We start from the raw sequence: 13,691 nt of genomic DNA, 5'->3' as shown, positions 1-13,691 counted from the left end.
GGTAATAGCCATGGCAACGGGAATGCTTATACATTGGGTCAAAAAAATGTAAAAATGGTGGCCTGGAAAGATCTGATTGGGCAGTCAGAAATGAATGACTGTCCTGTGACAGCAACCAGTGGGTTTTGTTTGAGAAAGTTTGATGATCTGACTAAGGACAAGTGCAGAGAGAAAACACAGAGATAAAATGCTATCAAGCTTGACATTTCATAGGAACATGAAAATCGTATATATTGATGTTCTTCAGTATTGGAAGATTTGTGCAATATGCAGGTGGCAACAATGAGAGCTTCAAGAGTTAAAATTTGCTATCAATTCCTGTCACACTATGAGAATGAAGATGGAGAGTTTTTTCACAGCGTCATGAATGCTGACAAAAGAATGCTGAGACATCAGTCCATAGAATATAACCAGAAAACTTCACCTGGCTCTCTGTGTGTGTGTGTTAAAAAAACAAGCTTTTTACTATGATGCAACTTCACGAGCTGCTCAAGAAGCAATTGCAAAGTAAGATCTCGATGTTTTAGCCCATATGACAAACAGTCCAGATTTGGTACCATACTATTTTCCCTTTTCCCCAAATTGAAGGAAGAACGTGCCTACATGGACTCAAATGAAAAAGAAGGTGAAAAGAAAAAATGCATGGTTCTTTTATCCATTATCCATCATTGGCAGAAGAGTATGGCAAATGATAATAACTATTTGGAGAAGTAAATACAAATAACAAGAGCTTATTTCAAAGATTACTTGCTTTGTTTGTTAAAATATATCGGTTTAAAATTATGGGAGGTTGATTTTTCAGTCAACCTATGTGTTTAAAAACAAATAAAAATTAGTTGATTGATAATTGCAGTGTACTGTTTCTTTTTTAATGATAATTTTATTCAACTTATCAAAGTATAAAATAAAAATGGAAATGAAAGTACAGGTAGTCCTCAACTTAACAACTATTCATTTAGTTACTGTTTGAGTTACAGTGGCACTGAAAAATGTGACTTATGGCCATTTTTCACATGACCATTGCAGCTCAGGATTGAACTGGGAGGGGTGGTGGTTCTCTCTTGATGTTATCTAGTTTGGTAATGAAATTCTGCAAGAAAATCACCAAGCTCAAAGAGCACCAAAGACCCCACAGATACTCAATTTCTAAATTCAATTTCAGTAACAGTTTATAAATCTTGGCAATAACATGTTCATTATTACAGTACAGTTTCAAATTCATTTTTTTACGAAGTCAAACCTGTAACACTTTTGACTTAATTTAAACCTCTCAGTGTAAATATGTAAACCAATGATAGGTGTGTCCTCCTGACTTTAACTCTCCTTTGTACTTGAGGGTAGATTCAGTTTGATTAAAGTATATTATTTGACCATTGGTCGACCAATCTGACCTCACCATCATTTCTTTTCTAAAAAACGTCTTCCTGAGCTGACATTTTCATCTACATCTGCCTGTCCCACATGGTCCAATAGGGTGAGGATGCTTCAGCTTCATTATCTGAAGCAATATCATGTGATGAAACTTAGAAAGTTTCTTTTTTGATGTAGCACACGCCCTTGGAATGATATCTCTCCAATATATGGTTAGTCTTATCAAAATAGACAGATAGAAAGACGTCAACCATGCACACATGCACATACCACACAACACACACATACCACACAACACACACAAACATACACACACACACACTCTTCATGAAGAGCACATTTGGATTTCCTACAGAAATGAAAGAAAGAATAAGGTATTATTCAGAAACAGATCCAGCAACAACTTCCTGCAGTAGGACAAAAATATTTCACATCCATCTTGTTTTAGCATACAATCTAGTCTTTCCAGTGGCTATAAGATTCTACTGGATTGTTGATCAGCCCAGGGTTGCAGATGCAGCTTTAATTTTGATATGTTCTTGTATAAACTGTTCCTCCTCAAATGGGACTCTTTAACAATAGTTGTTGAGGATTTTTTGTCCCTAATAGCCTTTGGCTGTCACCAAGAGTTCATTTCTGCCTGTCTTGTGGGTGTCATCCAAGATATAGAGAAAGGTAGATGCACTCAGTCAGATACCATCAATTCAACTCAAGTGAGAACTTAAGTGGAAGTCCTTGCTTTCCTCTTCTATAGTGGTGATTGAAAGTATGAAAGAGAGAGTCTAAATATGAATACTTCGGTCACTCATTCTAATGCCTGCTGCCAGCACAATTGCTTCAGTAGAGGAAAACTCAGTTCCAGATTATTGGGAGATACTTTCTATGTAGCTGAAATCGTAGGTTCCATACCTCTTTATTATGCAAGATTTTTCACAACTGCATAGACCGCATCCTATTAGTTCTGTAGTGATTGCATCAGATATAGATTTGTCTCTTCTCTCGGTTCTTCAGCTTCTAATCAGATAGGAATTTTGGACTGTATAACAGCACTATAATTTTGTGTCTTGACTAATTTACTCTCAAGCTTCTTGTACAGGACTTGCTGATGGTTGCAGAAAGAGATCTATCCTATTTGCATTCTGCCAAAAATAGGAAGATAGGAATAGGATCAGGCATTGCCCACTATTCTGGAAATTCACACTGAGAGGTTCTTAAAACCATGCTCCTGCCTGCTTGAACAAATCCTATACAGTACATCCCAAATAAGGTGCTGTAATAGATTTTGGGTTGTTGCAGTTGATTGGTGCAAAAACTGAAGGGCTAGTGACTGTTCATAATCATTCAGTAAAAAAATGCTTCATGCTATCTAATGGCAGGTGTGTGTAATCAATGAACAATCTGTTGATTAGAAGACTAGGGTATGGAATCTAAGGCAGGATGTTGGTTTGTCCAGAGAGTGAAAAGCAAAAATAATACCAATAGTAGCCAACATTGGTTTAGTTTAAACCAAGAAACTGCTTTTGCAAACATCACAAGTAACAGAATTTTGTACTCTAAAATAAGAATGTGGGAAAAGCAGCAGCCTTGTGGCACTTATAAAAGCACAATCATTTTAATTTTTATTATAGCTAACATAATTACTTTCAGCATTTTTGTAGGTCTTCTATATTTTCATCTAGTTAGTATGGGTGTTTTCACTTCCTATGCAAACTGCTTGTCATTACAGTTTTGATCCACTCTCTCAGTATAATGTAGCAATCAAGTGCAGCCGCTATCAGTAATTTCACAATTGCACATATAGAATTAGTGTGCTTTTAAAAATCATTTCAGAGTAAATATAAAGAAACAATATACGTTAGTAGATTTAAATGTTTGCACTGCTATATGATTCTATTTTTGCTGGGAAAGTATCACACCTATTCATCTCTAATTATTTTTCTAAGTATGTTCAGTGAACAAGAATATGCTTAGAGTGTAAATGTATCTGAGAATGAATTTTGTAAATCTTAGAAGAAGAAATTTTAGAAATTGTGAATAGCCGCATAATAAATATTAACGGTACAGTGTTAGTGAGAATTTTTAGCGTGTATCCCTGCAAGCATCTCTTCAGAAATTGCTAGTTTGTATTTTTTTAATGTCTCAGAAGAGAAATACACAGGCATAATCATTAAATGTATTTTGTTAATTTAATTATTAGATTTAATTTCCTTATCCAATCACAATATTGTATTTGACTTGATCCTTCCTTTATATACGAGGATGATCCCTGGCTTGGTAAATGTTGTATGTTCCATACTGTGATGTCCATATCAAAGCTTACTGCTCCTGAATAAGTTAGACTCATAAGGGAAAATATTATGGTCTGCTTATCAAGATAGACACACTTCTGCTTTGTTTTGTTCATGCCAGGAGAGGAGTTATTAAACCAGATCAGTCAAAAATTCTGATTTCCTTGCAGTTCATACTTACATTGCGAATATCACAACTTCACAACTGAAATATTACAGTTTCAATGTCTATGAAACTATGTAGGAAAAATTGTTTTCTAGTTTTTTTCCTAGAAATACTGGTACCAGATATACAGTATAGCCTTGGCTTATCCATTGCTTATGCATGAGTAACCAGGTAGTCCTCAATTACTACCTGCAATTGGGACCAGTAATTCTGTTGCTAAGCAGTGTGATTGTAAAGTGACTATGCTGACTTAATGATGTAAGTTACGCTGTCACTTCCTTCTCGCTTGCCACTGAATTTGCTTGTTGGAAGGCAACAGTGAAGCTCGCAAACAGCAAGCATATAACTGCAGAACACTGCAATGGCTGTAACTTTGAGGATTGATCATAAATCTCCCTTTTCAGCATAGTTGTAATTTTGAATGATCACTGAACAGGCAATCAGTAAGCAAGGACTATCAGTATACTCATGGACCTTTGTATGGTAATAGTTTTTAAAAGTGTCCATGAATACTTGCAGATAAAGTCATCCACTGATAAAGCAACCCTCAAAGTTAGCATGAAAAATATGTCACCATTCAAAAGCCAATTATGAAAATTAAATCATGAAAATTTTGAGAGTTAGCTTATCCACAGATAGCACATTTTTCATTGCATTTTGGTTAAAATTTCAACGGTCAAATAAACCTATCTAGGAATATATAGGGAATATTTTAGATTGTGCTTTTTCTGTACTTTAACAGTGAATAGTAGGATTGAAACAACACTTTAAGTTCAAAAAATGTTTTCTGCGCTATTTGTTCCTAATCAGGAAGACCAAAAACGTTTCTCAACTCTTGAAATGAAAAAAAAAACTGGAATGAACATGCATGCATGCAAATACATACGGAAGAAAGGAAGGAAGGAAGGAAGGAAGGAAGGAAGGAAGGAAGGAAGGAAGGAAGGAAGGAGCGAGCGAGCAACAGTAGTGTGATTTGTAGATGTGGTTGAAATAAGCCTCATGGATATCGACTCATGATAAGTGTTAGTGTATGTCAGAAGTAGGTAACCTTGTTAACTTCCAGACTTAAGTTTCATCATCGATCAGCTTTATCCAGGTGCCGAGATGGGAAGATTGTGTGAATTATCCCAAATTGGTATGTTCCAGGGGGTTTCTGAACTAGGCTTATATAAAGTGATACTTCAGCAACCATTGTTTTGATAACATCCTACTGGTACAGTATCAGTTTGTGTAGTCTCTTCTTGTTTTCTACTTTCATGATTTGCAACCCTAATTGTTGCTATAGGAATTATTGAGTAATGGCCTATTTTCATACTTTGTGGATTTTTTAAATCAACTTACTAAAATGCTTTGTAACTTCCTCTCCCGGCGTCCGCTGCAGAATACGGAAACCTTGTTGCTGAGGCCACTTCTGCAATTTGCAAGTGTTGGGTGGGGATTGCAGCTCCTGTGCTCCTTGCTAATGTTCTTGAGATAGAAGAAAATAAAAATGAACAGCAAAATGTGCTCTGCACAGTATATCTTACAGTAACTTGCTCCTTACTTACTTCTTTGTCTGCCTCATGCAGTGCTACAGTTGAAGCTCCAGCAGCGGCGGACACGTGAAGAGCTGGTTAGTCAAGGGATCATGCCTCGTAAGTACAACTTAAAATTTGTTATTCCTCTTTGAGACATTACTACACAGATGAGAGAAAGGGTTTGTTCTCTGTGAAGAATGTGTGAGCTTGGGGGGGAAAGGCTGTTTTTAATTTCTGATACTCAACACACCAGCAACTGCTTTCTGAGCATTTGCACAATGTAAAAAGTAGTACTATACAAAAACATCTTCTGCAAAGACATTGCCATCCTCAAACATTTTAAATATTGCATTCATGTTATCATTTCCTTAGCAGATTTCCTGTTTAATACATTACTGTCTTGCTTGAACTTTGATCATGGCTGCACATGTTTGCTTAGTAGTATGTTGATAGGAAAATTATGTTAATTTTTCTGCATTTGCAACACTGTCACACTGAAGAACTAGTGTACATCAGAGCCACTAGATAACAGAGGTTTTGTGAAGAGACGTGTTAGAGCGGTTCATCAGATACAGGGAAAGAGAACGATGACATGAATACAAGCAGAATTAAAATTACTGTCACACGTGAAAAAATACTACAGAATGCTAAAGCAAGAATTTTAGGTATTAAATACAGTAATATTTTTTTAGCAAGTAGGAAAGCAGACATTTCTGCTGTTGTTTTGGTATTTGGTGTGAAGCCTGCAGAAAGGGTGTTAAAAGCTGTTGAGCAATCAGGTGCACAACACATCCTTACTTTGTTGCACTTTACAGAAGGAACTACACACTTCTCATTTGCAGTTTAGAAAGGATTTCCTTCTTTCAGATTTAACTACACACATTTTTGTTTTGTAAGTTCTAACTATTGTGTAAATATGTATATTTTTGTTTATTGATTTGTTACAAAGATGTATTTAGAATAGGTCTCATATCTGTGAATATTAAAGAATAAAAAGGGGAATTTAAAGTTTATTCATCCCTGTTAATGTTTTGTATCTTTGCTTTTATTGAGTTGCTTTGATAGTGAGATTGGTGGCATATAAATTTGATATTAATAAGTAATTATTAAGTTTAGATTTATGATGCGTTACTTTATCTAGGTTTACTTTTTCTTCGGTATAGGCACATAATTTTTTAAAAGAATGTACTTATGTACAGTATAGCAATTGTCACATTTTAAAATATTGTTTTATGGTTCTGGGCTATAATTGTAAATTGCATTGATATATGCTTTCCACTTCATCAGAATTTGGAGGGATGAATTACATATTGATTGTGTGTGCAAGGACCTTGTCTCCTTTTTAATAATAGGCTTTCATAAACCTCCGAGGAATCATATTATGGTTAAATTGCTTGAAGCAAAGTAGGCTCCAGCTGCTGCTTTTGAATGCAAGGTTGGTGTGTAAATAATCTTCCCTTATCCGAATGTAATTGTGGATAAGGTTACCAGTCAGGCGTGCATAACTAAGACCTGAGTGTGCTCTGGGAGAGAGGTTTCCCTGCTCGTGAATATGACCGCTTGGATTTCAGATTTGACAGTAGCCAAGACCTTGGGAGGGTGTGTAGGTATTGTCAATCATGTGTCATTGAGGGCTCTTAGAGGCTCTGATTTGCCGACGTGTGGTCAACGCTATCAAAAGCCACTTAGAGTTCAAGATGCACAAGGGTGGATGTACCACTTCCATTCCAGTTCCAACACAGGTCAATTACAAACATGAAACAAGACTGTTTCTGTATGAAACTCTGGTCCTATACTTGACTGAAAGAGGTTTAGATAATTCACTACTTCCATGTTCTTAAAAATGGAAGTTTGAAGACATGACAATAGTTATCTAAAACCATTGGGTCTTTAGGAGAGGTGTACCACTGATTCTTTCAAAGAGAGAGGTATTACCATCTCCCTTTATACACATATATGAACATTCTCTCAAAAAATGGTAGAAAATGGGTAGCTCCTCTAAGTGCTATGGTGAATAGACACCTTGCTGGGTTTGCTAGCAAGATAGCTTTCTAAGCAGAATTGCTCCAGAATGGAGAGATTGTTGAGATCATCCATGAGATCACCCATGTGGCTCTGAACAGCTGCTCCTCATGAGTAGACTGCAAAAAAAGGACATTTTTACTTATAGTTTATGAGTGGAATAACTGAGAGTTGGGATTTACATCAAGCAGCAGCCTTTATGGACACTAAACTTGATGGAACCTCATATTTAATTACTTTTTGGTATTTTTTAAAATTATTTGCAAATTGGAGAGATTAAGATCCTAAAGATCTAAAGGAATTTGGAATTATAGCTTTGTATTATTTAGAAGATACTTTCTCATGGGAAAAGGAAGATAGTTTTCTTTTTTTAAATGATAAGAAGACTTTGAAGGCTGGCTACTACAGCCAGATGATTAAGAAAATAGAGCAGATATTCTTAGTGCAAACTTTTGAATTCTTTTTAGCTTCTGCTTTGGGGCAGAATGGATCAGATACTTGATAAAATTGACAGAGCATATTCTAATAAAGTTGTAAAAAAATGAGCTGCAATGTTTTTTTTTTGGAATTAATTTGAAAGAGGATGTAAATGTAATGCAAATGGATCTGGTCGATGACTTATTCCCTAAAGGAGATGAACAGCTATTAAATCAGGAAACTGATTTGGATCATTTTTTTCTTTTCGATATGCAAATGAACTCTGCTAAGATTTGAAAGGACTTTTTAAAAAGTTGACAAAATGATAAATTTTACTTATCCACAAAAAATAAATCTATTGAATTTTGAATTTTTTTTGCTTTGAAACTTAGATGTGCAGTAAATTACCTCTGAGATTTTGTTTGAAGGTGTCAAATATATTTTTTAAAAATCAGGGAAGATTTATAATAAAAGAGCTGCAGGGAGAAGAGAGATATTTCATTTTAAGATGACAATAAGCAATTAAAATTGCCTTTACCTGCTGGAATGAAGGAGAACGTTACATCTTTTTTCTTTCTGTTTTCCTTTCCCTTTTTCATATGTCTACATTCATCACACAGTGCCCCGCCCCCTTTCTGTATTTTTCTGTTTGCAGTGCATATTGACGTTTGTTCTTTACATGTGTAATCAACAATATTTTTTTGAAAAGAAGTGGAAAATGATTAATAAACTTATACATAATGGCAAAAAAGCAAAAAAATATTTAAAGACCCTCCTTCAAAATCCCAGTGAAAGAAGCCTTGGGAATTTTAAATATTAAATTTTATTGTGGTAACACTCTTAACTTATTAAAGTTAGAATAACAAACCTTTTGGTTAATGATAGAATGTGTAAATAAACCTTTTATATTTCATCATGTCTTTTATGATAAAGATAAAATTAAATGGAAGCAAGTTTGGGAAATCGAAGAACTTTAGTGTTTGAAAGATTTATATTTAAAAATATATATTTTTCTTATTTATATAACAAAAAACCATAGTTAGATATTGCTGCCTAAGAACCAGAAGAAGAATAGTTCATGCTCCAATATTTTGTTGGAAGTCTACATCTTTAATGGGGATGTGAAAGGTTATGCAAAATTCAGTGAATCAAGAATGAGACATTTTGGCGGAACTAAATAATACATAGTAGTAGTTCTCGACTTACAACCACAATTGAGCCCAAAATTGGGACAAATGTTAAGTGAGTTTTTCCTCATTTTACGACCTTTCTTGCCACACTTGTTCAATGAATCCCTGCATTTCTCATAGTTTTTAATTGAATCTAGCTAGCCCGTTGACTTTGCTTGTGAAAAGGTCGCAAAAGGTGATCACATGGCCCAGGGACACTGCAACCAACCTAAATATCGCCAAGCATCTAAATACTGGTCACATGACCATGGGAATTCTGCAACGGTTGTAAGTGTGAAAAACAGCCATAAATCACTTTTTTCACTGCTGTTGTAACTTTGAATGAACTGTTGTAATTGAAGGATTATCTGTAATGAGAAATGTTGGGAGATGTTAATTCAGCTGTACTGCATATGCCACAGGACTCATTTTCCTTGATTAAGAATCATCATGCTGCTGTGTCTGGTTTTTAAATTACATTTCAATTTTTAAGTTAAAACATTTATGTGTTGTATTTTTCTCTAATTCCCTAGAAAACATGGCATGAAATCAGAATCGAGTAGAATTTAAGACTATCTGCTTATTAGCCAGTAAAATCTATACTTAATTATTTTTCTATGTTGTTTAGCAACATTCAATAGGTTGCTTTAATCTTATTCTCAATCCTAAAGAAGCATACTTAAAAAACTAAACTTGAAAAAGTTAAACAAAAGTTAAACTAGAATAGCCAAACATGGGTTACTGCAGTTCATAACTTCCTACTTATAACTAAAAAGTATATTAAGGTCATGCTTTTAAAAAGCCTTTCAGCTTTATAACTGACATGGTATAAAGTTGTTTTTACATTTCTGGGCCATTTATTATGTCCTTTTTATGCAGCCAAGAAAAATGGATGGAAACTGATAATACATATTCACTGATTCTTTTCAGATTCTGTCTTCGTTTGTGAAAATGTTTTGGGAAAAATAGAGAGAAACTTGTTCATTTTTGGTATTTTTAAAAGTCAAGTACGAAATTTTCTTTGTCACAGGGCCAGCACTAGAAAGAATTATAAACCAGAGTGTTTTGCCAAAGAAATTCTCATGAGGGTATGAAAGCATTTCCCTTTGGGGTGTTTGCTAAATGGTGGTTTGCTAGTTAATTATCTTCTGGATGATTTGGAAAAGTGAACAGGCCACATTGCTGAAATCCATTTGTTTATAAAATATGGGACCACAGCTCCATGACTACATACGGCCTTTGAATCTCCTTTTTTCTGTAACCTCTGGAATCATGTCAGAACATGTTGCCAAATTTCAGTGGTGCTGTTATTGAAAATTGGAAGTGTTGGAATGAGAATCATGGCAAAACTATGACAGAAGTCTTTTTCTATCCCACCTCTCCTCCCCCCAAAAAACAAACCAGGGAAAAATGGGGACATCCTGATTGCCTGTTTTATGATATGTTTCTGTGCCCAATGCATCATTCCTTAGCTTGCTTTAGCCATAACCCCACAAATTGAATACAATTTGAATGTAACAAAAGGTTTCCCAGTAGGTAGGAAATGTATTCTGTAGTGGAATCAAATTGGCTGTGCTCATGTATTTCAGAAACTACAGGAATGTTGGGCCTTCAGTAGCAAGGAAGCCATCTGCAGTATTAGCATCCATCATTTCTCACCTCTTACTTCAGAATGTGTCTGTCTATTTATTTTCTAAATAGATATATATGGCATACAGTGACTCCAAGCAGTATGCAGCATTACAAATCAACTACAGGTAGTCTTTGATTCATAGCCATTTGTTTAATGACCAAAGTTACTACAGCACCGGAAAAAGTGACACTTATGACCGTTGCGGTCATAAGTCATGGACATGCAATCAAAATTTGGACGCTTGGCAACTAGCATGTATTTATGATGGTTGCAGTGTTCCACAGTCATGTAACCATCTTTTGCAACTTCCGACAAGCAAAGTCAATGGGGAAGCCAGTTTTATTGGACAACTGTCTTACTAACTGCACTAATTTACTGAACAATTGTGACAAGAAAAGTCATAAAATGGGGCAAAATTCACTTAACTTGCTTAGCAATGGAAATTTTGGGCTCAATTGTGGTCGTAAGTTGAGGACTACCTGTATATAAAACTCAAAAGCCTCAGCAACAAGGACAATCATACAAGCCACTTGATTTGCCTTATTAGTCTTGGGCAATACTCCATACAAGAAGCAGACTCAGGTGAACCAACTATATTTTATTGTAAAGTTTTATCAACAGAATCATCCATGTCTGAAAAGTATATTTATCCTCTGTCATCTTTATGGCACAAGAAACTAGTTTGTCACACTCATATTACTTCTATTAGCTAAGCTGCTTCTTATCTGACTATTGGCCTGGGTGCAGATCTTCACTTTGTTTCCCAAGGTTGTTCTCACATGCCATTGCAACATCTTCCTTCTACATTGGAAGCATTTTGGAATGCATACTTGCAATAGATGGTATTTTTATGAGCTGAATTATAGCATTCAGTTAAGGTTCCCTCCTAGAATATTCACCTCCCCCAAAAATTCATTCTATATTTTTATTTCACTATAAACATTTCTCCCATTGGTTACAATAGAATACTTAATTTTATCTTAACTGTTGGTTCATTCATAGCACATCAACTATGTTCATTAGCAAGCCTTTCTAAACCAGAAATTGGTTTCACCTAAATAAAATTAGTTTATATTATTGTTTCAGAAGATAATACGAGAATATCTCTGTTCTAAATGGATATAAGTTATAGTTTTCTCTTCCTTTTTGCTTTTTACTCAAGGTAGATCCAGTCAGATTTCCCCCCAAATGGTTAATGAATAAATGCCTATTAGTCTACTAAGTAAATGTCAGATTTTTTCACTATGTATAATGAAACAATATGAGCTGCTCAGTTTACTGATATAAAAATTCCCATCACCAGTTTATTCAGCAAAATAAACAGCTCTGTGGTGTATTCTTCTACATTCTTTTCTGCTTGGAGTGGTAAAAGCAGAGAGCTGAATTTTATTCTGCCTCCGATGATAATGTACTGAGAAAAAATTATTGCCAACCATTTCCCCCCCCCAACCAATGTGAATTTATTCTGGCAGAGTAAGCCATGCCAGGGGATTCTTCCGAAACTTGCATACTGCTAAGTAGGGGGGCTCAGTAGTTTAAAATAGGAGTTATTTTGGCAATTGCCCACTGTGAAAAGAAATATATTCATTTTTGAACTTAATTCTTAAATTTTCTGCCACCTTTATCTTGCTAATTAAACATGCTTAAAGTGTATTCCTCACTTATTTGTATTTTCTTTCTGTAAATGATTAAATCCAAATACATGGGATTATATTGTCATCAGATATTTTTAGAAGACTTTATATATCTTTATATATGATTACCGTATTTTTCAGATTATAAGACCACCTTTTTCCCTCAAAAAAGAGGGTCAAAATCTGGGTGTAAATTATACACTGAATACAGCGTTTTTGGCCTCCCGAAATCCTGCCCCCGTTGGAAAAATGGCCTTTAGGAGGCTTCCAGAGTGCTCCTGAGGGCGGGGAAGCGCAAAAATGAGTGAAAAACTGGCTGGGTTTTTTGCTTGTTTTTGCCCCCCCCCCCCCCAACGGCTATGCATGCCCCTTTTTTGACAAAAATTGGTGTGTTTTTGCAAAAAAACAGACATTTTTTGCTTGTTTTTTGGGGGGTCGCCCCCAGGAGCATTCTACAAGCCTCCTAAAGGCTATGCATGCCCTTTTTTTTGGACAAAAAATGGGCCCGTTTTTGCAAAAAAATGAGCTGTTTTGGGGAGGTTTGCAGAGTGCAAAAACTTTTTTTTTAATTTGCCTCTTCAAAATCTTGGTGCATCTTATACTCCAGTGTATCTTATACTCTGAAAAAATATGGTATATATAAATTTCTCAGGTAAACAAATATTTTCTTGCTGAAATACTTCACTAGCTCCTTCCCTTGATGTGTACTTTGCTAATCGGCCTACATTTAGGTCCAGTATTTTAGTGATCAGACAGTAAACGTCATCATTGGTTTAGGTTGGCAAAATACAACAATGTAGATTAAATCAGAGCAGGATACAGTTGAGCATAGGTCAAAATAGCTGTCTTCAGTATCTTGTCCAAATGATTTTAATGATTGTTAATAATAAATATTTATATATGTGAGAAATTAAGCTGTGTAATTGAGTTGTTGTCTTTCAACAGCTCTGAAAAGTCCAGCTGCATTTCATGAACAAAGAAGAAGTTTGGAGCGGGCCAGGGTAAGTACAACTGAACTTTTAATGCTTAGCATCTGTAGCATCTTTTTCAGATTTGATCTCTGATTTTTCCAAATAGAGGCCTCCATTCTTTTGGATTATTTTATCTTATACATTATATGCAATGCGATTGAAATGGTAACATTATTAATAGAATTAGAGTCTAGGATGCCTGTGGCAGAGAGGTAGAACCCCTTCGGTAATCCTGCATCTAATTTGATCCAACTGACTGCTTCTGTGTTATTAACTGTCTGCTAATATAAATGTAAGTGGAACAATTTCTGGTTCCTGAGAAATAAACTTAGTAAAAATACCATAACTTGGGCTACAATCATAAAGATCTTCAGTGACTGTTGGCTTGGCTTGTTTTAAAACTAAAATGTGTGGGAAATTATAATTTCAGTCAAAACCTTTACATTTGTTATATAGTGATATGTACCGCATTTTTCGGAGTATAAGACGCACCAAGATTTTGA

General features: G+C 35.2%; 1 protein-coding gene across 6 annotated transcripts in view; it reads left to right on the top strand.

Annotated features, from left to right (window-relative positions):
* The window catches only part of MRTFA (myocardin related transcription factor A), an 80,879-nt gene that overhangs the window by 33,324 nt on the left and 33,864 nt on the right, over window positions 1–13,691 (top strand). For all 6 annotated transcript variants that reach the window (XM_032220679.1, XM_032220683.1, XM_032220680.1 and 3 more), the window contains exons 3-4: window positions 5,394–5,459; window positions 13,163–13,218. In XM_032220679.1, the coding sequence (XP_032076570.1) occupies window positions 5,453–5,459; window positions 13,163–13,218 (63 nt within the window). In that variant the 5' untranslated portion in view covers window positions 5,394–5,452. The remainder of the gene's footprint in view (window positions 1–5,393; window positions 5,460–13,162; window positions 13,219–13,691) is intronic.

This window comes from Thamnophis elegans, chromosome 7 (assembly GCF_009769535.1).
Source record: "Thamnophis elegans isolate rThaEle1 chromosome 7, rThaEle1.pri, whole genome shotgun sequence".
NCBI classification, from domain to species: domain Eukaryota; kingdom Metazoa; phylum Chordata; class Lepidosauria; order Squamata; family Colubridae; genus Thamnophis; species Thamnophis elegans.
This window is presented reverse-complemented; position numbering and strand designations above follow the sequence as displayed.